We start from the raw sequence: 25,680 nt of genomic DNA, 5'->3' as shown, positions 1-25,680 counted from the left end.
CGGGGCAGTAAAGTACTTGTAGGGGTGAGGCCTGCGTTTCAGGTCTGACAGGACTTCCAGATACGTACAACGGCATTAAATATCTCTTCCAAGACTTGTCAGTGGATGTCAATCAACATGTGGGAATTGTGATCAGTACTTCCAATAGTCCAAGAAATATAGTCTGTCACAAAAATTCCGAAAACTAAACAGTCTACGTTTTTTTTGGACTGGATGCTCAAAACGTCACGTTTTTTTTCTCTCCAAAATCTTTTTTTGCCTGTAAAAAAAAGTAGTATTCTGAGCTTTCCTAGTGAGATCCAAGCGAACCTAGTTCAAAATCCTTGAAAATTCAGACCATACACCCAAATTTTTTAAACGAGTTGAACCATCGAACATACTGATCACGATTTTTTCCAAATGTTTTTCAGGTCATCCCAACCATTCTCTCTGAGGACTATTAGATTTCTTTGCAATCTGTTGTCCGTGACTTCGCACTGGGTTTCGGGCGTATTATTTTTGGCCGAAGATCACAGTCTCAAATCTAAATTCTTGAAATTGGATCCTCCAATTGCGTAGAAAAAAATTGAGGATTGTCCTTCTGAATAAAATGGCCACAACCAGGAGCAACAAGGACTTTATTTGTTGAACGATCAGCATCATTAAGATTAAACAATGCTTCATTGCATTGTTGCCATGCACTGCGAATCTATTAAAACATCGCATCATCCCTACCGGAATGAAAAACTCACAATTGGGTATACTTCCTGTCAATACTCTTGGTAATCTTTAGAATCCTCCACATCTCTTCTGCGAAAGGTTCAGGGTCATGCCCAATAACCATAACCATGGCCCTTTGCCAGTCCATCATTGGAGTCTGGGAGAGGAAGGGTTGGGTAGAAGTTGCAAGACATTTCTTCTATCTAGACCTTCAGAGCTCTTAACATCAGTGTTGAAATGTTCGTGCTAATGTAGCGTACGCTTCGATGTGTTGCTCCAGCACAAAATCATCTCCTAACACATCGCTTTCTTTAAAGTCAGGAGTATGAGTATTTGGCCGGAGATCCGTAGCTTCGGCATTGCCGATGTTTGGATCCAAGAATAAGAGACCTTCCACAGTAGCTGGGTGTTTTTGAGCGTAGAGTCGAGCGATATGAACACCAATACTAGCTGCAACTAGGAAGAGCTTGGAGTTCGTCGGGACAGTGACCAGGATTAGCTCGTGAAGATCGCTGACTGCATGGTCCAAATCGTGACCATATCTATGGCCTTTTCCTGGTATGTTATCGGCTGAATCTTGAGAGGTCGTGGCAGCCTGACCGTAGCGATCGTATTTCAAAATGCTTGGCTTTACAGAACTAGTGGACTGTTGAAGAAGAGCAATTGTGGGAGTCCATAATACAGATGGTAAACCAAGACTGTTAATGAATACCATGAGTGAAGAATCCGGATTGATATTTTGGCTCTCGATGAGCTTGTAAGCAACTGGAGCCTGCGGTTTGGCTGGGAAAATTGCGAAGGATATTGTAAGTTATTTGCGTCTTTCAAGAAGACGACCAGGTGATCTTTGTGTTATCTTATACATTTAGGTCACCGCCGCTCCGCATGTTCAGTTCCAAGAAAATAAAACGTAGGAATTGGGGTTGTTCAAGACCTGAGCATGTCAGAACAGGTGATTGTGTGAGATGCCCATAGTATCACTAGTGGGATGTAAGACTTGATGTATTTACATACACGACAGGGTTTTCTGATATCCAACAGTTAAATTAACAGGTACCAGTGCTTGAAGATACATTTTCTCTGCAACATACCAAGTACGTGATGTTCTTGGATAAGGGAATTCTGGCTTCAAAAAAGGCATTAAAAATACTAGCCGCCATCTCAGTAGTAGGATTTTGCGAGAAATTCGCAAGTAGCCCTCGAGAGCTGATATCTCTAAACACTGATGCTTATTTGAAAGTTAGACGCTGGTCGGGCCAGTCTCACTTTCATTGTTTGGCAAGGTAAGGCATATTTGGTCCACGTTGCGTTTTAAGCTTGTCAAATTCCGCCATCTTAGAGAAGCAGTGAAGAAGTTCAGACTTGAAAAAGGACGGTAGAACTGTCCGCGACGATGACCACAAGCAGACCTCTTAGCCTGAAGGAAATGCAATGGTGAAATCTTCGAATGTCAACCCAGTAATACTTGATCATGTCTTTGACGAGGGTTCAGAAATAATATACACGAAGTCAACAAGCGTGGTGCACTTCCGATTACTTAGTAATCACACAGCGACAAGGTTGCACTCCTCAGTTACTTTCATAACACTCTGCACAAACCTATGCATAAGGTAGCACAAAGAGCAGAGCAACTGTCATGTGACCGCGCGCAATCGGCCGTGATTGTTTCCGTTGTCGCGTCGACTGAGTATCTTTGATTTTGTCCAGAACTCTTTCTTTCATTCAATACTAGCTGTCGCTATTCAACCATCTATTCAATGCAATAACAATAAATTCACAGGCTGCTATCGCAATCTCTATCTCTTGAATGGGAATTGCAATTTTTCTTATTAAGCAATTGCCACAGAATTGTCCCTCTTGCTTGTTTTTCGCCTTCACATTCTCCAGTTTTGCCTTGTCCTTCCACTTGCAGTCATTAATCAGACATACATAATGCCTCCTGCAATTGAATGTGGGAATCCGCTACTGCTCAAATGGCTTGAGGAATGGGTTGTCGAAGCACAAGAACGGGGATACAAATCTCTTCCGACCGTCAAAAAAGCTCGCGATTCAATGAGAGCATGTCCAATGCGGTTTGATCATCCTAGTGAAGCAGTATGCTTGAATGGACTTGGAGAGGGCCTTGCGAAGAGATTGACTGATAGTCTTGAAAAGTATTGCGATGAGATGGGTATTGCTATGCCTGAGAAGCCGAGGGGCAAAAAAAGAAAATCCGTAGCTGTTGGTGATGGGGGAGAATCTGTGACGCCTTCGCCTTCACCAAAGAAAGCGAGGAAGCCTAAACCCTATGTTCCGAAATTGAGATCGGGTGCTTATGCTATTATGCTGGCTTTAGGAACCCAACCACGAAATAGCAGAATAGGAATCACTAAGGAGGAGATCATTGCTTTAGCAGAACCTTTTTGTGATACTTCTTTCACACAGACAAGACCTAGTGAATTTTTTACGGCATGGAATTCTATGAAGACATTGATCAACAAAGATTTTGTGTACACGAAAAAGAATCCAGCAAGCAGATATTATCTTACGGATGAGGGATGGGATCTAGCCGATACAATCAAAGCTAGCGGTGACCCTACATTGGGAAGAGCACATGACTTTCAACCTGTTGTAGTAGGTCCATCCAAAACAGCTTCAAGAAACCAAGATAACGACTCCGATTCCGAACTCGAAGAAATCAATTCTCCATCCCGTCGATCATCCCAATCAAACCCCAGTATTCCTGACATACCCAATGGAGAAACCACGAGCATCCCAACCTTCGAACCCATCATCTTGCGTCCCGGCACCTTCACCGTCGAACTCATCCTTGACAATCGCGAAGTCGCCAGCAAAAAAGATCGTGATGGAATTCCCAACCAGCTAGCCAGCATGGGCGTTCCCCATTCCGTTCGTGCTCTCCCTCTCGGCGATTTCCTCTGGGTAGCACGCGTTCGCGAAGACAAAGCCAAATGGCTCAATCTTGGAGCATCTAACCTCATCATGCTAGACTACATTATGGAGCGCAAACGACTCGATGATCTCATCGGATCTATAAAAGATGGTCGATACGAGGAGCAGAAATTCCGTCTCAAACGATCTAGTATCACAAACGTCAAATACCTCGTCGAACACAAGAAAATCGACGCAGATATCTTGGATAAGTGGGGCGATGGAATCACAACCTCCATTGCCAAAATGATGGTTCAAGATGGTATACACGTGAGGCAAACACTCGATCTGAATGAAAGTCTCAACTACATCGAGCGCATGACCAAACTTCTCAAGAAACAATATGAGGAAAATCCTCTCTATATCATTCCCACGGAAGTACTATCCGTCAAAAACTACACTCCCTTGATGCAACATCTCCGGAAAATAGAACCGAATCGAGAATACAACATCACATTCGACGCCTTCGAAGCTCTATCCAGCAAATCTCAAAACCTAACTCTCAAAGACATTTTTCTCAAAATGCTCATGCGAACCAGAGGTATCACAGCCAGCAAGGCAATTGAGATACAAAAGCGATGGGCCACCCCCCGAGCATTCCTAGAAGCTTTTGAAAGTCTCGACAGCGACGAAGGAGTCGGAGCCCAAGTCAGCGATACCTCAAAAGCCAAATCTAAAGGAAAAGGAAAAGGCCCTGCGCTCCTCCTCGATCCCGAAGAAGCGAGTAAGAAACGAAAGAGAGAAATGGTGTCAAATGAGATCGGTGCGCTAGTAGGCAATAAGAAGGTCCAGGGTGCGTTGAGCGCGCGGATTGCGGAGGTTTGGGGGGGTGTTATTTGAGTTGGGGTGGGGGAGGATATCTCGGGCATATTATCCGAATCTATGATGGATAGGAAATAGTGGTAGAGAACAGAGACATAGGACTAAAGGAAAATTCGGGAAAGAAAAAGAGTGCAGAGGTCCAGGCTCGGTTTTGGAGTTCATGTCTTGTGTTGCAGTGCGTTAGGAATAATTGGAATCGGGGAAGAGAGACATGATTGGATGAATTGGAGGAGGGGTGGTTGAAGAAAAGAATCTTTGGTCACCTGTCCATTAATCTCATACTTTTTGGGGGGGGTGACTTGAGTGTCTTGGTTTTTGTTGTTGCTTTGGTTTTTGCTTCTTCGAATTCTCTACCGGGACTAGTGGCGTAAAAAGGCAGAAGTAGATCGCTGATAGATATCCTTTATTTGAATAGAACATTCTAAGTCTCAGGACAGGAGTAGAACAAAGTCTCTTCACTACACCTCTGGATAAAGTCACTTGCACACTGCTATCACTACACTCATATCACATACGTTGAGAAAAAGGGTTGTCTTTCATGGCTTTTATTTGCATTTAGATATTATCAACTGCGTAGCTCGCTTCCTATTTTGCGCTACAATGCAATGCTATGCTTCTCAAGATCTTGAGCCCATAACTTAGATCTTGTTATTCCCATCCAACCAACCATTTATTCATCTTGAATGGGTCCATCTTTGACGCCAAAGGAAATACCCAGTTCAGTTCATTCATAGAAATGTCAAATCATCTCATGATTGACAAATGAGAGAACTAAATTCCCTCAAAGAGACTGCGCTCTCAGCCGCGAAAGTCTCTTCCCTCTTTCATCACTCAGGATTTTTGGAGAGCTCTCTAGCACATCTTATATTCAGCACCTCCTTCAGCTTGTCTCAATGGATCTGTAGTCTCCAACTTATATTGAATCTTAACATCCAAATCTCTTGGGTTCTTCTCATTTGGCTTGTTGTCCAATCGTCCAACAATTTGCTCTCCTTGCTCAACAGTTAAGACTTCTCTCAAATAGAAAACAGTTTGTTTCCAGTGAGTGTATTTAGTGTGAGGTCCAGTGCTGAATCTAATAGGTTTGTGGCAGGCGGTGAAATCGATATCGAACCATGCAATAAGAGCGTGGACGAAATCATTGCGACGCACGTCAAGCTTGAAAGGAGAGGAGAAAGCGAGATCTTCCTTGGTGCATGTGTAGAGATCGAGGGTAAGGACTGCGGTTGGGTCGGTAACGACAGCCTTGATCTCGACAGTATCGACGAGAGGTTCGGTGAGAGCGGTAGCCTTGAGAGGAGAATAATCGAAACCATAAACGTTGTCCCAGACTTTTATACGTTAGTATGCGAACATTGAAGATATTGGCCATGTGAAAATCTCAGGAAAACTTACATCCAATCTTCTCATCTTTATATTCTCCATCCTCAATACCAGCCATGAAAATGGTAGCCTTGTCTGGGAAGATCAAACCATTTGGCGCAAGGTACTTGTCTCTAGCGTATAGAACGGTATCCAACATGGATTCATAGAGCAAGAAGTAGCCCATCCATTCAGAGATAATGATATCAACTTTTGGGTATGGAAGTACAACCTCCTCCATCTTTCCTTGAAGTAATGTAATCTTGTCGGACATGCCGTTGACTTCGACAATCTCACGGGCCTTCTCGATGATGGTGGACATATCGACACCGATAACGTGTTTAGCGCCGGCCTTGACAGCGAACCTTTTATCCATCAGTTCCTGAAATTTTGAGATGCCGGAAAAGAAAAATACATACATGCTGAGAATGGAGGTACCACATCCTACATCAAGAACGATCTTGTCCTTGAAAAGATGCTTGTTTTGCACAATAGCATTCATATATGATCGAGTGCGGACTTCATCTTTCTATTAATTTAGTTAGCAAGCGGGGTAAAGTTTGAGAGAAGCAGTTTTTCCAGCTTGTCAATTACATACCAACATCTCTTCATGGATACCTTCATGTACTGGTTAGCATCTTCCTTTGGTATCTTATTGAATGTTTTGCATACCATGATGGTTGTAACTATTTTGAAGATTAGCATAAACCGTCCTTATCGGCAAAGATTGGATTGAAGAGTATATATTCACCTATTGAAGTAATGAGCCTCGGAATGCTCCAATCCCTTCATTGGATCGTCAGCCATGATTATGTATGTATTGTGCTTGGGAGAGGCACAAAAGATAGTAAAAGGGAGAGGAAGAAAAAAGTGTCAAGGTGATGGGAGGGTGGTAGAGAAAGAGAAAAAGGATAAAAGGTTTGTATTTATTCAAGAGATTTCAAGGTTGATAAAACAACCAAAATGTCTCAATATGCAGGGATTTTTTTCTCACCAAGCGGCCGAAATTCTACCACCGCCTTCCACTTTGGGGTTCGGAGATTATTTATCGGTAGGACAACATTTTGGTAGAAAGTTATTGGGGATTGAAGGAATCCAGAATTCTACCTGTCATATACCGCATCTTCTATGGCACGAATTCGCAGGTCAATTTCGTGATAGTGAAATTTCTCAGCTACCCAGTGGGTATCTAGTATGTATAGATGATGGTAGAGATGATAACAGAGACGACTTGATCATCGTTACTTTGGACGAATTCAACATTCTGATATCGTTCGTAGCTACTTGTTACACTTCATCTCACATGTCTAGTAGAGTAGCTATATGCTAGGTAGTTCACCTGTACACCTATGAAGTGATAGCTTGAAGACCACCTACGAGCATCTGGGCAATCCTCGCTCGGGTTACACTAACTGAGAGGAGGGGGGAACGGAATGTCGGAGCTTGATCTTATTCTCAATGCTATCTTCTCTTTCTTTACTTCCTTCCTTCACTCCAAGCCGCCCTATGAAGTAGATAGTTGGGTATGAAAGATGTCATAATTCACCAAGACTTCTTGTCATGTCAAATCTTAATTAACAGATTACTCAGGAAGTGAATTCTTAATCCTTCAGAATTTTCTATATATTTTTATATCTAATACTTCAATAGTTATGAATGAAGTCTGCCATTGATGAGTGAATTGAGTGAACCTTCAAAGAAAAGGTTCCAAAATAACAATTTTTCTGTTCGCTAAATCAATGAAAGCGGCTTAGCTTGTTCCGTACCCCACCGACGAACAGTGAAAAAAAGGGCGAGTTCATTTAGCAAACCACTACGCCAAAACAACACAAATCCATTCTCGCTTTTTGGAAAACCTTCGCAACCTTCCACACAGCAACACCCAACTCAACTCTTCCTTTCCACGTCGCCATCGAAACAAATATTTCAACCAATCCTTTTCATCAAGCACATACTACTATCACGTGTAGTGATTGATGCTTTGCCAGTTGCTTTGCGACGACGAGAATTAATCCAATTTTATTAGGGGGCAAGAGAGGAATATCGCGGGGTAGAGGGGTAAATTATACTTGGCTGCCTGTATCAATTTTTAATTCATCAATCCATCAGAATTCATCATCAAAATGCCTCCACGACCAAAAGTACCGCTGGCGCGGCCCAATCCGTTGAGGAATATGAAACCTATCAAAGCACCTACTGCACTTTCTCGAAAAGCTGCCATGAGTGCTGCAAGAGGCAAAGCAAGACCAGCTTGTCCAAATCCACAATGTACTAAACCTCAGATCGAAGATGGTGTATGTCATAACTGTGGTACTGTGGTTGATGACTCAAATATTGTTTCAGAAATCCAATTCGGAGAAAGTAGCAGTGGTGCTGCAATCGTTCAAGGAAGTCATGTTGGTGCGGATCAAGGTGGTGCTCAAACCATGGGACCTGCCTTTAGAAGAGCTGGTGGAGGGGAAAGTAATAAGGAGAATACTCTTCGCGAAGGTCAGTGCTGACGAGACCCCTATTTCCTTTGCTTGAAGCTGATACCATGTAGGGAAGCGTGTCATGCAAGCTTTAGCAAACCAGCTTGGGATCTCAGATCAAGTCGTCGGTGTTGGCCATCAAATCTTCAAACTTGCATCGATGAACAATTTTATTCAAGGTCGTAGAACTGATCTTGTGGCAGCTGTTTGCTTGTATAGTGCCTGTAGAAAGGAACAGCCATGCAGAGTTATGCTTATTGATTTTGCCGACAAGTCCCAGGTATCTTCGCATTCTTGGCAAATCATCTGAAATTTTATTGACAATCATAGGTTAATGTATTTACACTCGGAAAATATTTCAAAGCTCTTCATAAACAAATTTCATTGGCTACGGATGGCATTTTACCAGTTCTTCCCGAAGATTTAATCTGGAAATTCGCTTCCAAACTTGAGTTCTACGAACAAACCGAAAAGGTCGCCGATGATGCAATTCGTATGGTTCGAAGAATGAGTCTAGATTGGATGGTTATGGGAAGAAGACCCTCCGGTGTCTGTGGTGCTTGTTTAATCCTAGCGGCACGAATGAACAACTTTCGTCGAACAGTCACCGAAGTAGTGTATGTTGTCAAAGTCACAACAGCCACTATTCAAAAGCGTTTGGAGGAATTTAAGAGAACACCAAGTAGTGCTCTTACAGTTGAAGAGTTTCTCAACAACGAGTTCTTGGAATCTGCACACGACCCTCCTTCCTTCTACCAAAAGTCCGAAGCCTACCTCAAAGAAATGGAAGAGAAAAAGAAGAAGCGCAAGCGTAAGGGCAAAGGTAAAGCAACGGATGCCGAGGAAGACAATGCGGAGGATACTGAAGAGGAAAATGATGAAAGTAACAAGAGACAAAAGTCTACATCTGGAGCTCCAGTACCATCAGGAGAAGTACGACGCGATGCCGATGGCTTTGCTATTCCTGCAATTCCTACCTCCCGAGAGGAAAATATCGATCCACGACTTTTGGACGACGCCATTGAAGATGAATCCGGCACATCTTTCAACAAACTTGTTGCTGAGTTTGGTGACGTTGACCCTGCCGATGCAGAAGCTGCCAAAGAACTCGAAGAATACGCCGGTGCACCCACTAGAGGCCCCGGTCGTCCACGGAATGATGAACCTCCTATCCAAATGCCAGAGGAATGGCTCGCTGTAGAAGACGAACTCGAGCAACAAATCACAGAAATGGTTTCCGATCCTCATACTCAGGAGCATGCAATCAGTTTTGCTATAGCCCAAAAGAAAGCGCATATTCATCTTCTCTACGCGGAAGCAAACCACCCTCAAAAATATGTTAGCATGGATACTCACATCGGAGAGGATGAATTTGCTGATGACGAAGAAGTCATGAATTGCGTATTACCTGATGCTGAAGTTGCCAAGAAAGAACAAATTTGGCTCAATGCAAATAAAGATTGGCTCCGCAAACAACAACAAAAGGATTTCGAAGAAAGAAAGGCTGCTATGGGTCCACCAAAGGTTACTAGAGCGAGAAAGAAGAAGCCAAGAATTGGAGAAGGACAAACTAGTGTAGCTAGTACACCAGCAGAAGCAGCTGTCAACGCAATGAAGGAAAGAAGTTGGAGTAAGAAGATCAACTATGAAGCTATCAGAGATATTTTCAAGACTGTTGGCACTAGGTCTGGACCTGGTAGTGTCGCTACGGGAAGTAAAGTCACCAGTAGAGATGCATCCACGGCTCCTGGCTCAGTTGCAGGTAGTATAGTTGATGGTGAGGAGGAAATCGTCGAAGAGGTTGATGATGAGACAAATGAGCCGGCTGGTGACGATTGGAGAGGTGAAGTGAATGGTAATGGTAATGGTAATGGTTATGATGAAGATGACTACGACGAAGACGACGCAGTGGGTATGGGCGATATTGATGAGGATGAGTTGTATGGTTAAGTGTTCACTGTAACACAGGCTTTCAACCTCGTTCGGGGAAGTGGGGTGGAGGCGATAATTCTTGTGAGATGGGCAATCATAAAGGGGGTATTTTTTGCACATATTCATGCATGGATGGAGTATCTGGGAGGTCACTGCATACAGTACAGGAGTTTCACAGGACATTTCGCAACTGAGCGATGGTGCATAATCTGGAATAGCGAGACAGATGTTTTCCGGACATTTTACATGTGGAATTGAAATAGCTTCAAGAAAAACAAAAGAAATAATCACAACAGATCAAATAAATTCAACTCTGATACTAATAACAATGAGTGAGGTTTCAAATAGCAAAATACATACATTACCTGCTAGATATTCAGTCAAGTCCTCTTGTGAGGTTTATCAGAGTTGGAACAGTCGCTCAAATAATCTGGGAACTTGCTTATTAATACGCACCGCAGCATAATCTTCATAGTAGCTGAAGGTCACCACCACCTGGCCCTTTGCGCCATTTATGCGCAAATTATGCAGCTCCTAACAAAATCGGTGAATCTTTAAATAGAACATAAATCAAATACCTACCACCACTACCCTGCCTACCTAATAATATCAGCCCCTCAAATTTTATGTCCAACGCATAGAAAACGCATAGACAAATCTCAACAAAGGTACGTTGAATACTTATAAGGTAACAAGAAAAGAAGATCAGGAATAAAAACACGCATTCTGGAGCACCTTAAACTGGATAATTATATTGGGGTCTTACAATCCTCTTATAATCTTCCTCTCTCCCCCAGTCTTTCTCTCTATTACAGGTCTTTATTTTCGCTCATCAAGTCAGACAATATGGATTCCAAAATTCTCGAAGCTTCAAACAAGCACCCCAAACCTGCCGATCGGGTTTTCCAATATGGAACCGCGGGCTTCCGTATGAAGGCTAATCTTCTCGATTCCGTCGTCTTTCGCGTTGGTCTCGTCGCTGCTCTTCGATCGCGCAAATTGGGTGGTCAAACCATCGGAGTTATGATTACGGCGTCGCACAACCCACCTGAGGATAACGGTGTAAAGCTAGTCGATCCGATGGGAGAAATGTTGGAGAATAGTTGGGAGGCATACAGTACACAGTTGGCCAATGCGAAGAATGAGGATGTGGTGAACGTCTATCGCAAGTTGGAGAAGGATTTGAAAATCAACCCAGAAACTCCTGCGAGAGTCATTTATGCCAGAGATACTAGACCTTCGGGACCAAAATTGGTGGCGGCTCTTATCGCTGCTCTCGAGGCGACGGGAACGGATTATACGGATTACAAGTTGCTTACCACACCGCAATTGCATTATTTGACTAGATGCACAAACACTGAGGGTACACCACAAGCTTATGGAGATGTCAGTGAGGTTGGATACTATGAGAAGTTGGCAAAGGCTTTCGAGAGAGCTATGAAGGGAAAGAAGGCTACTGGTTCAGTCACCGTCGATTGTGCCAACGGTGTTGGAGGTCCTAAATTGGCAGAGTTGATCAAGTATCTACCAAAGGGAATTCTCGACATCAAAGTACTCAACGATGACGTTTTGAAAGCAGAGAGCTTAAACCACGAGGTTAGTATTTTTGAATTGTTGATTTCAATGACTAATGTTTATATTTGATAGTGCGGTGCCGATTATGTCAAGACCAAACAACGAGCTCCCCCTTCATCGAAAGCTGGAAACAATGATCGATGCTGCTCATTAGATGGAGATGCTGACAGAATCATTTACTATTTCAATGATTCTGACCATGGTTTCCGTCTATTGGATGGTGATAGAATTGCTACGCTCGCAGCTTCATTCATTGGTGATCTTGCTAGAGAAGCTGGATTGGCGGATGAATTGAGAATCGGTGTTGTACAAACTGCTTACGCCAATGGTGCTAGTACAAAGTATGTTGAGAAGACCTTGAAGCTTCCTGTCGTTTGTACTCCTACTGGTGTCAAATGGTTACATCATGCTGCTACAAAATTCGATGTTGGGGTTTACTTTGAAGCAAATGGCCACGGCACAGTAGTCTTCTCCCAACAAGCTTTGAAAGTATTTGCTAGCACAACCCCAGAATCTCCTGCTCAGGCCAACGCCTTGGAGACTCTCCGTGCTCTCACCGATTTGATCAATCAGACGGTTGGAGATGCGCTCTCTGATATGTTACTGGTTGAGACAATCCTGGCCCACAAGTCTTGGACACCAAAGGAATGGGACTCTACCTATATTGACCTACCCAATCGTCTTGTCCGAGTTGAAGTTGCCGATAGAAACGTGTTCAAGACAACCGACGCTGAGAGAAAACTCGTGGAGCCACAAGGCACACAACAACAAATCGATGCACTTGTCGCTAAATTCAAGGATGGTAGGAGTTTCGCAAGAGCAAGTGGCACGGAAGATGCTTTGAGAGTATATGCCGAAGCTGCCACAAGAAGTGAAGCTGATGATCTTGCAAGTAAGGTAGCTTCTTTGTGCAAGCTTGAGGGAAGCATTAAAGGATAGGTCTTTAAGGTGGCCAAGGGAGGACAATTGCGAGTGGAAGGATATTTATGAATCACGAATATGCAAAGCATACGAATACCAAAAATGGAGTTGAGACGTTATTGATGATACATGGGGAAAATACCCATGATTGATAGAGATGATAGCAAGCATAGCATTATCACAATTGATTTTACAAAGTAGAAAGTTGTTTGTTTTGTTATCTTTTATACATTTCAATTTTCACGTTCTATCTTCGATCTTCCATTTTTCTTTCTGCTGTGTAGACATTATGATACCCAAGTACTTATTACTAGGTAATATCTGGAAAAGCTCCGTAATCTGATATCGGAGGTTGATGTCTAATCAGACACCAATAATAATGATTGATGATGGGAGCTTTGGGAAGATCATGTGGGGTAAAACATTCACCATACCCCTTCCGGATTTAAACATCAATGATGTCAAGACTCGTATGGATTTACGAGCATCTAGATAGGTAGATAGGCAATTGCCCCTCAGAATACGTTCTTTGCCTTACATCATAATTTGGAGCTGTAAATACCAGGTAGGTACTGAGTAGTACGTGATATATAAAATAGAAAAGGCAGGTATAAACATTCCACATTTCTTTCTCAATCTCATAGTTTCTCTCCATCCCTTCATCAGCGTCTCTACTCAACTCACCATCACGCTCAAGTACTTCATGCGTTCCTCACTCGCCAGATCTCTACAAAAGATACCATCTACATCTACTTCTGCGAGAAAGATCACTCTTGGAAGTAAATTTACTACACCCGTTTCGTACTTTGCTACATCTTCTTTCACTACATCGACAGCAGGAGCAACAGCAAGAGTAATCTCTCATACTACACATACAAACTCCAATATGTCATCAGGAATTCCCGGTGCCGATGATGCCCGTAGAGGCTCAAACGAGTTGGGAAAGGGAAGTAGATTGTATAGCACGACTTCGGGCTCTGCACATGCGAGTTCTGGAAGTGTTGGCACAGAGGGATTCAGTGAGTTGGGAATTGAAAATACGAATGTTCATACGGCTCCCGGGGTGGAATTGAATCAGAAACAGAAGGTGGTTGTGGGAAGTGTTTTGGATGTATGAGTTTCCTTTTTCTCTCCCTGTTTTACTGCTTTTGGACTTTGGACTTGGCTTCTCACTTCCCTCCTTTCCCTTCCTTTACTTCCCGTTATTTTACGCAAAACCAAGAAACTGACATCCCTCAAGCTCTTCGCAGGTCTTCCCTCCCTCGAAAAACTATCTCTCTGGTCTGACAACGCCGTCTTCGCCGATCAAATCACCAATGCCGAAGGACGCAAACAATATTCTGCTCAATGGTTTGGATTAAAAACTATTTGTAACAAAATAGAACGTCTCGGACATGAGGTCACGAGTGCTGGAAATCCAATCGAGATGGATTTGAAGACAAAATATGTCTTGAAAGGGGGTATGGAACAGACTGTTGAGAGTAAGGTGAGTATCTGGACAGAGCAACAGGGTGGAGAGGGAAAGATTACAAAGGTTCAGGATGCGTGGAATGGGAATGTGCCTAGTGAGGGCTTTTTCGTCAAGGTGAGCTTATCTTTTTCTTGTGGTCAATGGTCGGGTTGGTGTAAAGTGTATGTTGCTAATGGTGATGATTTGTAGGCACTTCGAAACCTTAATAGTGTGGTTGTACCCGTTGTTGTCAGCGTGCCAAAAAATAACGCAGAGGATAAGAAGGGCAATCAATGAATGAAGAGAAGTGTGTGCGATTGAAAAAAATCGGGAAAGGACAGTACGCACGAACGAGGGTATTAGTTTATTGGTGTATGAGTGTATTATTACCTAGTTTCTTATTGCGTTATGGGATTTTGGGCTTACGAAATTACGAAATTGATGGGCAACACTAAAGTTATCTGAGTTTAAATCATAATAGGATTTTTGGTACAAACATCTCTCTTTAAACAGTGAAAAACCTAGAGGCTAAGCAGTGTTCAGAGAGCTCGCTCTCCGTGATCGAGAGAGAAGCTGGCTCGTGTCGAAATGTCATAGCAAGTAAGTATCTTCAAAGATAATTTTCACCCATCTCGTCTTTATCTACAACAGAAGCTGTGCATTAAATAGAAAATTGCAATCGTGGAATCAAATACTTTCACCTAGGTAGACATCGTTTCCCCCACACCCCACACCCCGCTCCCCGCTCCCCCATCACCACCCTCACGCACTACTCACAAACCAATTCGCCGCCACCGGCTCCCCCACCTTCTCCACCACCCCCTTTAGCGAAAAATTAAACCTCGCCTCCGTCGTCTCCTCATAATACGTCACATTCGCCGCTTCCTCGTCTGGAAAATTATTCTCCGGCTGTGGGAATAGATAGATTGCGTAGGTATGGTTTGTGGCGGCGCCGTATAGGCGGCGATGCTGTCGGGGGTGTTGAGGAAAAGGGGGGGTTGGGAAGATGGGGAGGGAGATGGAGAGGGAGATCGAGGGGGGGTGCAATGGTGTAGTGGTGTAGTTTCCTTGCCGCCAGTGTAGGCGTGTGGTGGTGTTGGGGGCGAGACCGGGGGGAGGGTGGAGTAGTGTGAGGGGGTGGTTACGGAGGAGCATGTAGGTTTTTTTGGTGTGGGTGTGGGTGTTGGGGTTGGGGTTGGGGAGGGGAGTGGTGTGGTAGATGGAGGGTTGGGTGGTTATGTCTGGGGGGTTTGTGAGAGGGGGGTGGAAGGTGGAGGGTGGTTGTTTTGTTTTGTTTTGTTTTATTTGAGAAGGGATGGGATGGGATGAAATGAGTTAATAAGGAATCAAGAGAGCATACCAGAAAGACCTATCCATTTTCCAGGCGTAACCGATATATTTCCGAAAGCGCACCCAATATTCCGAGATATGATAGGCCAGCTCTCAGCTGGTGTTTGAGCGCTTGTGAGAGCTACACTGATTGTCGCTATACTCAGAGTTGAGAAACGCATTTTGTTTTCCTGTTTAGTTTTCCTGGCCAAAATGTTTCACGGTGCTAATTTGGGACTCGAAACAATGGACTTTGAAGGACATATTCTACCTAGGTGTGCGAGGAGGGAAATTTATATTTATATATTGATGTTTGTATGTATGTATGTATGTATGTATGTATGTATGTATGTATGTATGTATGTATGTATGTATGTATGTATGAGTGCCGAATCCCCCTTTCTGCGCTAAAATTCATGTACCGAGAATGCTGACGCAAGTTCAGCGACAAACGTGATCCACTGCATCTCTCACAAGGTCTGGATCTTCGTACCTCCCCAAACTTGTGCGCAAGCAAATGTTAAAACTTATCCTTCTATTTTATTTTTCTTGCGTGTAGCAAATTTCAGTCGGTTTCGATGTTAATGGTAAGTTGATATTGTAAATTAGACGCTGACGCGGCCCATTTGTCCACTCGGACTTTGAGATATTGTCCGATGTGATTGGAAGTCGAGAAATTTGAGAGAGATTTCGTTTGGGATTTGGGTTTGTGGTGGTAGCTTGGATTCGTGGGGTAGTAAGTATCGTTACAGATGGGAATTAGATTGAGATTGAGATGGAATGATTGCCATATGGAATCATGCTGGAAATATGACTGTATGAGTGGGTGGATGATGAGTACAATCGGTACTGGGGATCTAGCGGCTACTTACGATAGGTTACGTTATGCTGTGATTACCTACCAGATTGCCTTCTAAATGCATTTACTGATTGTTACTTATCAGCAGGTAGAGAAGTCTTAATTACATACCGGTAACTATGAATATTCGCCAGTTCTATCGGATGAAAGGGGTGGTGTGGCTATGGGAGAAGTTCGATGGGATGAGTGGGTACGTGTAGATGGGAATTCGATTCATTTGAAAGCTTCTTCATTGTAAGATGAGAATAACAAATTTCCAGCTATAAAGTTTTTAATCATGGGGAGAGAAATGTCTTTGTAAACTTCGTCAACGATAACACTGTCGGAGCGCCAGAAAATGGATTTCTTGTTGTCGTTTGCTGCACTTTGAGATGCGTCCTATTTGCATTACTTATATCTCTTTTCTCTGTATATCATTGACATTATATCACTACAAACGAATCTCGACAGCAGTAATATTTCACCATCAAAACAGATACACCACCAATTTCGCACTATATACATATCTCTATCTACAACAAACTTCACAACACCATGAAAGTATTCCTCGACTGGTATCCTCTATTCTAAAACGAATATGGAAATTCTCTATCTCGCACCTACCACTGAGATACCTATATACCTCCTTGTTCTGGAAAAATTGTTTCATTTCGTTGTACTTTTGCATATTCCTCTTAAAAATAAAATCTCTTTTATAGTTAGAGTAAGAAAGTCTAGAAAGGTAAGGAGGAATTTTTCGCTATAGAATCATACAAGGAGTTGATGGACGTGTTAGCGAGAGGACTAATTGATAGTATGACAAGCTATATTTCTTTGTTATGCGGTGAGCTTAGTGTGGTGTATTTTTTGGACTGTGTAGATGGTCACGGGAAGAGGGAATGTACGCTGGAGAACTGTAAGGGGTATGTAGGTACAATTTTGTATGCTAGATTGATGGGTAGAGATTTCTTGTTGTGGTGATGGAGTCTCTGTTTTTTGTTACTGATGTTGGAATACGATATCGTGTTGTCGATTTAGAACTTTCGTTGGTGTTGAGATTCTTATTTTGCTTTAATATATCTCGGGTTTTCGCATTGGATGTTTGAGTGATCATTATCTAGGAGTGTTTTCGATAGAAGACACTTCTGCCTCTGAGCGTTTTGATAGAAAGGGGAGCACAAAGTGCGACATATCTTGCAAAAATCATAACTGATTGGTGAACACAATTACTTGTAGGTGAAGAATTGTCTCAAAACGAGTATTGGGGAAGTGTACCTGGGGTAAATATTACGAATGATATTTGCAAATTGGCACTTTTCTATGCCATTAAGTCTAGAAATGCATCCTTCAAGCCATCAATTGACTCCCAGTATACTAGCAGACGCAGCTTTTTCTTGGCATATGAAAAGAGACACTCGATATTTTCTTTCGTGTCAATTGCTTGTCTACTCAGACAAAGAACATAGCAACCATCTCATCCCAATCCATCATAATTCTTTCGAATTACATTCAACAAAGAACACCTATACCTGTTCCGGCAACACTCGTCAAAATCAACAAGAAAATATTTCATAAAGAGCTCCAGATAATAAAATGTTATCCCTTGTCTGAAATCCATCACCAAAGTATGTCGACTCAACCCATCAATATCATATAAATGCCAATTGAACTCGACATTTTACGAGGAATCCGAAATCTCGCCGCTGCCATCGGAACTAGTGCAATACTACTTTTCATCTCCACCGTCATCATCAATATCATCACCATGTTTCCCAAAAGAGTCAATCCTGACAAGCGCAAAACGCGACCTTGGGAACCCACTCCCGCTGTTAGGATAGATGAATTGCCAGAAGCAGGACAAGAGATGATCAATCAAAGTAGACCCAAAAGAGTTAAAAGACATGAAACCAATGAGGGATTCGTGCTAGATTACAATCGTGATCGTCAAACTGCACAAAGATATAGGGGAAAGGGAAAAGCTTTTACTGGTGACGGAGAGATTGGGAGGAGGCAATTGGAGCCTCTTTCGAGATTGAGACCGACACCTCTTTCGTTATGGTCAGATAAAAGTAAGCCGCCTCAGCACCCGCCACCAGGAGGTCCATCTGGAGGTCCGTCGGGTCCTCCAGATCCTCCAGGCCCAGGTGCTGGAGGAGGAGGAGGGATAACACCCGCACCACCCGCACCACCTGCACCACCTGCACCACCTGCACCACCCGCACCACCTCCACAATCTGCACCGCCTGTAACTTCAGGCGTAACTTCCTCGGGGTCGACGAAACCAGACTCCGGTGGATTATCTCAGCCCTGGATATCGCCCAGTATAGACTTCTGGATACCATGGAAGAAGGGGAATATTGAATGGGCAAAGGCACTTGCCCGTGAAAGGCAACGCGATGTCGGTATCAGTGCTGATGAGCTTCTGAACTCATTGGAAGTATTGAGTCTGCCTATATTCTTTGATACTTTCCACAGAAAATTCATGACGCATCCAGGTTATAAAGACTGTCTATCCGGAGCTACTGGTCATCCTTACTGGATTTTCCAAAACATGAGGAGGGAATATTATGGCGAAAAATCTCTACCTTATCAAAAACCCTCTGAAGAAGAATTTTCTAGAGCCAGAATGGAAAGGACTACCAGGGAAGGACGAAAGGCTATAATTCAAAGGGCCCTCGTATCAATGAAACGCGCCCAGCAGCACGGCCAAGGAGTAAACCCGTCTACATCTAATACAAGCTCGCCTGCTCCGCCCAAAACTACAACATCGACTTCGGGCATAGGAGTCACAGCCACTGGGACTACGAATTTCGAAACTTGGTTTGCGGCGCTCAAAGCCAAACCCCCACCAGTCGGGCCCACACCTGGGATTACTACGACATCCAAACCAGGATCGAAACCCCCACCAGTCGGGCCCACATCTGGGAGTACTACGACAGGATTTCCAGTTCAGGATGAGCAAGAAGTTGCAGATTATATCAAAAATATGACAACTGGGCTGATCACGGGTGTATCGAGTCAAGCAGATCCCAAAACTACAACTGCACCGGTCGCCATTAATCCGCTCGCAACCGCCCCTAGGCCTCCTCAAACATCCAAGCCAGCGGTATCTGCCCCAGCGACCCCGGCTACAACTGCACCGGTCGTCATTAATCCGTTCACAACCGCCCCTAGGCCTCCTCAAACATCTAAGCCAGCGGTACCTGCTCCAGGTACCCCGGCTACATCGGGTGGAGGGCTTTCCGGAAGAATGCAAGATAAAATAGGAGGTTTAATACGTCGTCGTATCGATCCGTTCACTGATGCTACTACTATTGCTGAAGTACGGATGGTTTTCGGTCCGCCAAATGATCTCGTCGTTCTTCCTCCCACAATCAAGCAAAATATTCCATTTCACTACGTTTCAGATTTACATCTTGAACAGACGAGCTATGAAAATTTTGACTTTAAACCTCGTGCTCCATATTTGATCCTCGCCGGCGACATAGGGAATACTGGTGCACGAAGTGAGACTGATTATCGGAAATTTTTAGCTAGAATGTGCGCCAAACCAGAACTCCAACGAGTTTTTCTCGTAGCTGGAAACAGAGACTTCTGGCCAGCGAATAGTTGTACAGTGGAAGGGACAATAAAGATGCTTAGAGGCTTTGCAAGGCATCCAGATACATTAGGAAAACTGGTGTTCTTGGAGAACGACCGCTATGTCATTCACGGGAAGGAAGGCAAGGTTGTGATACTAGGCTGTACGTTGTGGACTGAAAGACTGAGAGGCGGAGGTCGTGAGCCTAGTGATCAAACTAACAAGCAAAGAACTGAGAGGCATTTCGCATCTTGCGAATGGATTAGGCAGGAAACAAAGAAAATTAGAGACGATCCCAAGGAAGTTGAAACGCGCATACTTATCATAACGCACATGCCACCTTCTAAGAGCGGAACTTCGCCTCCTGAACAGACAGCAAAGAAGCTTCGTGACTTCAATAGTGGAGCCAGCCATGGTAGTGATGTTATTGATGGCTGTAAGGGACATGGCTATGATCATAGTTCGATTAGAACTACAATGCCTCTCTTGGACTGGAGAGACGTTTGGATTTGGGGCCATACACATTGGAATGAGCCGCATCACGGGAAAAGAAGGCATGGTGGAATGAGGTTCGAATCTAACCAAAGGGGAAATGCTAAAGGGAACCCCGTTAGCTATCACCCAAAACCACCAGGTGCTTTTAGACCAGAAAAAATCATTCTGGTTTGATTATGGCAAGGATTTTTCTTTCTAGATACTGTATTTTTTGAAGAGTTTTAGGCAGTACTTTGTACATAACGTTTGACAAATGTATCCATTATTTTTCAGATTGTTCAAGCGTATCATTTAACCATCATGGAGATGTACTTATCATCTTGTTCTCTGAGCGTAGACCACCGAGAAGATCATAATCACTGGCATTATGAATTATCGCATTGTTCGTTTTCAAAGATCAACAAACTCAACAAACTCAACTAAAGATTGTGGTATCCCATGCTTGACCTTTTGAGTGTTGTAACAACAAATTCTTTGGAAGTGTAGATTTCGCTGCTGACTTGCAATCGCTCTTTCCTTAGTAAATGAAGACCTGTTGCAAGCTTGGCACTTGGTATTTTGTTACCTGAAAATGGTGTTTGATAAAACGAGAACAAAAAAACAGCATCTTGTTCAAGACAGTCAACATGGCCATGATTACAACAGCCCCCAATCCAATACCCATAACTTAGCATGATTGCTTTGCATATACTGCGAACGAGGTCATTATGCATAGGTGGTGTGTTGTGTCGTTGGTGGTGGTGCACAACATTGAGACATGCTTGTTTGCTGCTTCATGCATACCTGAATCCTAGATAGGTACACGACAGGATGCTTCTATGATCTATTGTTTAGATGCGTATCGTATCCGTAAGGTGTGGCACATAGAGGAAGAAATAGACGATTAGTTTGATAGATATTCTTCAATCAAGTCCCAAAACATCTTTCCTGGATGTTTCTCTCTCTTTTTCTGGATATCACATACTGTTCCTTAATCCGTCACTCAGTGCCAACCGATTTTAGATTTCTTCACCAAGGCTACTAATTCAAGCTCAAGATTTCAGGTGCCATGAAGCATTTCAAGATCCATACGTTGACACCGATTAATCAATGTCAAATACGGTCCTGATTCGATCTGGATATGTCAAATGCCACAAAACCCCTTGTCCTCAACCATAAGAAACAAGCCAGGATACTCCATAAGTTTTGATTTGATCGACGAACTGTATGTAAATCAAACCTTGTGCCAGGGGTATTTGAGGAAAAGAAAGAGGAAATCTAGACATGTGGAAGTCCAGATAATTGATCGTTCATTCGAGGTGTCAATATTGGATAAAGGAAGAAGAGGTTGGTGGTTCAACAACATCGGATTAATATTTCAAAATTTCTCCGACCAACGCCAAGGAACTGGTTTCGGGTGTGACATTTGACTACCTAGTTAGTCTCACAACATCCGAGAATGAGCATAGGAAAGATCTTTCATGACAACTATTTCATGCTTTTCGTTGCATCATGATGGTATGCCTCAACATATCGGGGCGGTATGACATGAGAAATGGTCATCTGGAGAAGAGAAAAGTCGTATTCGATTCAAACGAAAGGTTTAATGTAGGATTCACATACTTGATGCCCAGACTTCTCGGCCTGTGTTCCGGTAATATATGGGCGTAGTCTTACCCGATTGAATTTCTTTTTCTACAGAAACCAAGAGATGGGAAGCATGCATGACATCCGATTTGTCAAAAAACCGTTTATACAGGTGGTTTTGTTTTCCCTAAACCTCGGCACTCTTACTCAATGGGCATTTCTATTACATTGAGAAACGTTCCATTTCGGATATGTTCCAGAATTCCTTGTTCTTGATCATGGAGAATCCTTCAAATTGCAGCTCGGGTATGCACAAGTTCGAATGCCTATAACCTACATATTCAGCTCAAAAGATGCTAGAAATGGGATGAAATTGCGAAGATACCAATGAGGAGACGGCTCGTCTACCACATTTTGACAGCGTTCCTGACATCAGCTGTGCCAAGATTATGCTAATTACTCCACTGATGTATACCATGCGCCAATCAATATATTTGAACGTTTAGTGCAACCTCGGTGTCGTGATCGTATAAGCTACGGCGTTGAAGCCACACGGTTGCCAGGATTTTGAATGGCAATCATTGCAAGAATAGTTTCTCGAGTGCTGTAAAGCTGCACGTTGAAAATGTCATTCACATATGGCTTGCTCAAAAATACCGCAAATTCCAAAATCAGCGCATGGAAGTGATTCTAGGCCAAGGAGCCGCTATTCCATGCGTTCATTGCCTTGATGTTACGTTCAAGCCTGCTCTCCTCGATGGCATTAGTTGATCCTCGTCTTTTGTCGAGGCTATTACACATAGGTCTTACCTCTATACGAGGCTGAGTTTACAGCGAAATGTGTTTATTGAGGTACAGTAAAATCGTTGCGAGGATCTTCTGTATACAACAGGAGATGATTGGCGATTCACTCGTGTTTTTGCTTCAACAATAATTCGCTTATTGATTCGTACTTCCATAATATATAAGAGTATCTTGAGCTCATGATAATCTTCCCACTCTACTCTTCTTTGCATTCACCTTCATTATCAGGCCACTTCTTAGACTCTAGCATATTGTTGGAGACTACAATTTCTATCAACACAATATACAGATTCTTTGAAGCTCAACATGGTACCAAGTCTCATCAGAAGGCTCGGGGCCTTATCATTACTACTCAGCTCTATCATAGCTTCCCCGCTATCTAAGCCCGAGTATTTGAAATCTCGAGCAGGTACACTTGCTATCACAGGTGTTCAAGATGGTGGTTTACAGCCCCGTCTTGAGATTCGATCACTTGCCGCTGACTCTACTCAATGGAACTTATTTTTGTTAGCTATGATAGCATATCAAGGTACCGATCAGAGTGAATTGTCGTCTTTCTACCAAATTGCAGGTACGCTACGATAAAACTACTCTAGTGATGAATGACCTTCAGACTAATGATTTTCAGGTATTCACGGTTACCCCTTGAAGCCCTGGGACGGAGTTCAAGCTGTAGGAGCTGGAACCAGTGGGTATTGTACTCATGGATCCAATCTTTTTGGTCCTTGGCATAGACCCTACCTTGCATTACACGAGCAACAAGTACATGCCTGGGGTGTCAAAATTGCGCAAGAATTCACCGGTAGCAACTCAGAAGCATATCATCAGGCATCTCTGGCTCTCAGAATGCCATATTGGGACTGGGCTGCCAACCCTGCAAATAATGGACCCATCCTCCCTAATGTCTTAAGTAACCCAACCGCTTTTGTTACGTATCCCAATGGTAGTACTGCAACAGTGCCCAATCCATTGTTCTCTTACAGCTTTCATCCCTTGATACCAAGCGATCTTCGAGTAAGTAAAAAGTCGCTGATATAATGGTACTTTATTGATTCAAATAGAATTCTGCTCCATTCAACACGTGGAAAAACACACTTCGGTGGCCAACATCAAACAATGCCGACGCCACAAGTCAAAATAACCTCGCGGAAGAGCAATTTGAGGCCAACTTACCAAATTTCAGAACACAAATCATGACTCTCTTTGCAAATTGGCAAGTAAGTTCGCTCAAAAATCTACTTTTTGAGGCCATGAGGCCATTCAACTCTAGTTGATCAACGCTGATAATTCACTGCAGCCATATAACCGATTCAGCAACAAGGGATCCGGTAGCTCTGGCTTCGGCAACATTGGTAAGTTCGGTTTATGGCGGAATTCCGTTTGGCATTGGTTACTAATTAGTCGATAGAATCGATTCATGATACTGTTCATACGTTGACCGGAGGCTTTATCTTTTCTGGTCACATGTTAGTTTGTTCCTCAGAACACCTCATTCTCTTAGCCATTTTACGATCTTTCTTCTCTATATAGAACCCCTTGGGGGCAACGATATTCAGTGGTAATACTGACTGAAATAAACCACACAGGTCCATTGTTCCAGTCGCTGCATTCGATCCAATCTTCTGGTTTCACCATGCAAATATCGACAGATTAATTGCCCTTTGGCAAGCTGTATATCCCAATACATATGTCGAACCAACACAGCAGAGAGCAGGCACATTCACCATTCAAATGGGCTCTACTCAAGATCAAAACTCTCGTAAGTCCCTGTATAATTCCATCACAGTATTCACATACTAATACAGCGAAGCTTTGACTCCATTCCATCGAGATACGAGTGGCAACTTCTTCTCCTCCGCCGATGTGCGCAACGTCGAAAGGCTTGGCTATTCCTACCCTGAGATCATCAATCATCCCGACAACACTACTCTCCAACGAAACATTGCTGCACTTTATACCAGTCCCCCAGCCAGCTTCAAGAAACGACAAGTAGCCACCACAACCTCACTTCTACGCGACTACCTAGTGAAGATTGATTTACCGTGGACAGCTCTCAACGGTACTTACAGTGTCGGAGTGTTTCTCGGCAAGAGCTCTGCCAAACCTGATGAGTGGGCGAAAGATCCCGCATACGTTGGTATGCACGCTACACTTGGGACACAGAGCATGACACCCAATGATGTTATCGCCTCAAGCAATGTGCATCTCACCGATGCTCTCATCAAAAAGCATGATGAAGGTGTTCTGCCAGATCTCAATGAAGATACTATTATTAATTATTTGACTGCTAATCTAGAGTGGAAGGCTCAACAAGACGGCATTGAGATTGATATTAGTACCCTGGCTGGTGCGGTGGTGACAACAGAGTCAATCGAGGTTGCTGCCCCTGATGCTTTGGGTACTTTTTCGAATTATAAGTGGGTAGGAGATTTCAAGAGCTACCCGGGTGTGTTTGATGCCCTTGGGATTTAATGAGTCAATTCAGGGAATGATGGCGGGTTATTTTGCTTTTGTCAAAAAGTTTTAGGGGTCTATGGGGGTTCATATCACTTAACGGGAGGTCTGTCTTGCTTTTAAAATTACTATTGCTATATGAAAAAGCAAAAAAAAAAATCTTGACATGTGTCAAAACTGAGTAAAAACAGATAGTTGCGACTTCTTGAGTAAATTTGGTCAAGTTCTGGAATATATCTATTTAAAACATGACTATTGGTCTTGTGTTAGTAGTAGTCAGTTGTTGAACGTCTCTTCTTCCTGTATCCACTGCCTATCTGCGTACGAACGTCTGTCTCTCTCCCTCCCCTTTTATAAAAGGGGAAGAACAAAAATGACAAATGACAAAAGAAAAAAGGCCAAAAAGCAAGATCAATGGGCGTTGCCCGGGATTGAACCGGGGACCTCTTAC

The 25,680-nt window shown here is 43.2% G+C and overlaps 9 protein-coding genes across 9 annotated transcripts; 6 read left to right on the top strand and 3 right to left on the bottom strand.

Annotated features, from left to right (window-relative positions):
* Positions 1 to 523: 523 nt before the first annotated feature.
* On the bottom strand, positions 524 to 847 carry EAF02_004996 (uncharacterized protein; the record flags this gene model as incomplete). The annotated part of the gene is made up of 2 exons (XM_038901044.1): positions 524 to 680; positions 732 to 847. 2 exons carry the CDS (start codon positions 845 to 847, stop codon positions 524 to 526), a joined length of 273 nt encoding a protein of 90 aa, XP_038759556.1.
* A 78-nt stretch (positions 848 to 925) lies between these two features.
* Positions 926 to 1,414, bottom strand: EAF02_004995 (uncharacterized protein; the record flags this gene model as incomplete). The annotated part of the gene is made up of 1 exon (XM_038901043.1): positions 926 to 1,414. One exon carries the CDS (start codon positions 1,412 to 1,414, stop codon positions 926 to 928), a length of 489 nt encoding a protein of 162 aa, XP_038759555.1.
* A 1,217-nt stretch (positions 1,415 to 2,631) lies between these two features.
* Positions 2,632 to 4,470, top strand: EAF02_004994 (uncharacterized protein; the record flags this gene model as incomplete). The annotated part of the gene is made up of 1 exon (XM_038901042.1): positions 2,632 to 4,470. The coding sequence occupies one exon, from the start codon at positions 2,632 to 2,634 to the stop codon at positions 4,468 to 4,470; it is 1,839 nt and encodes a 612-aa protein (XP_038759554.1).
* A 513-nt stretch (positions 4,471 to 4,983) lies between these two features.
* On the bottom strand, positions 4,984 to 6,739 carry EAF02_004993 (uncharacterized protein). The gene is made up of 6 exons (XM_038901041.1): positions 6,566 to 6,739; positions 6,487 to 6,500; positions 6,413 to 6,432; positions 6,234 to 6,343; positions 5,848 to 6,179; positions 4,984 to 5,783 (listed from the first exon to the last, which is right to left on the bottom strand). The coding sequence occupies exons 1-6, from the start codon at positions 6,619 to 6,621 to the stop codon at positions 5,305 to 5,307; spliced, it is 1,011 nt and encodes a 336-aa protein (XP_038759553.1). The 5' UTR covers positions 6,622 to 6,739; the 3' UTR covers positions 4,984 to 5,304.
* A 1,124-nt stretch (positions 6,740 to 7,863) lies between these two features.
* On the top strand, positions 7,864 to 10,523 carry EAF02_004992 (uncharacterized protein). Its single transcript, XM_038901040.1, has 3 exons — positions 7,864 to 8,304; positions 8,357 to 8,565; positions 8,616 to 10,523. The coding sequence occupies exons 1-3, from the start codon at positions 7,938 to 7,940 to the stop codon at positions 10,233 to 10,235; spliced, it is 2,196 nt and encodes a 731-aa protein (XP_038759552.1). The 5' UTR covers positions 7,864 to 7,937; the 3' UTR covers positions 10,236 to 10,523.
* A 540-nt stretch (positions 10,524 to 11,063) lies between these two features.
* EAF02_004991 (uncharacterized protein) lies at positions 11,064 to 12,731 on the top strand (the record flags this gene model as incomplete). Its single annotated transcript, XM_038901039.1, has 2 exons — positions 11,064 to 11,813; positions 11,865 to 12,731. The coding sequence occupies 2 exons, from the start codon at positions 11,064 to 11,066 to the stop codon at positions 12,729 to 12,731; spliced, it is 1,617 nt and encodes a 538-aa protein (XP_038759551.1).
* An 868-nt stretch (positions 12,732 to 13,599) lies between these two features.
* Positions 13,600 to 14,460, top strand: EAF02_004990 (uncharacterized protein; the record flags this gene model as incomplete). Its single annotated transcript, XM_038901038.1, has 3 exons — positions 13,600 to 13,824; positions 13,954 to 14,298; positions 14,374 to 14,460. 3 exons carry the CDS (start codon positions 13,600 to 13,602, stop codon positions 14,458 to 14,460), a joined length of 657 nt encoding a protein of 218 aa, XP_038759550.1.
* A 3,527-nt stretch (positions 14,461 to 17,987) lies between these two features.
* EAF02_004989 (uncharacterized protein) lies at positions 17,988 to 20,579 on the top strand (the record flags this gene model as incomplete). Its single annotated transcript, XM_038901037.1, has 1 exon — positions 17,988 to 20,579. The coding sequence occupies one exon, from the start codon at positions 17,988 to 17,990 to the stop codon at positions 20,577 to 20,579; it is 2,592 nt and encodes an 863-aa protein (XP_038759549.1).
* Positions 20,580 to 23,081: 2,502 nt separating this feature from the next.
* On the top strand, positions 23,082 to 25,247 carry EAF02_004988 (uncharacterized protein; the record flags this gene model as incomplete). The annotated part of the gene is made up of 7 exons (XM_038901036.1): positions 23,082 to 23,346; positions 23,404 to 23,789; positions 23,837 to 23,992; positions 24,073 to 24,127; positions 24,184 to 24,241; positions 24,362 to 24,534; positions 24,586 to 25,247. The coding sequence occupies 7 exons, from the start codon at positions 23,082 to 23,084 to the stop codon at positions 25,245 to 25,247; spliced, it is 1,755 nt and encodes a 584-aa protein (XP_038759548.1).
* Between the last annotated feature and the right edge of the window lie 433 nt (positions 25,248 to 25,680).

The sequence above is a fragment of the Botrytis sinoallii genome (genome assembly GCF_014898435.1).
Source record: "Botrytis sinoallii strain Bc 23 chromosome Unknown BSIN_007, whole genome shotgun sequence".
Lineage (NCBI taxonomy): Eukaryota > Fungi > Ascomycota > Leotiomycetes > Helotiales > Sclerotiniaceae > Botrytis > Botrytis sinoallii.
This window is presented reverse-complemented; position numbering and strand designations above follow the sequence as displayed.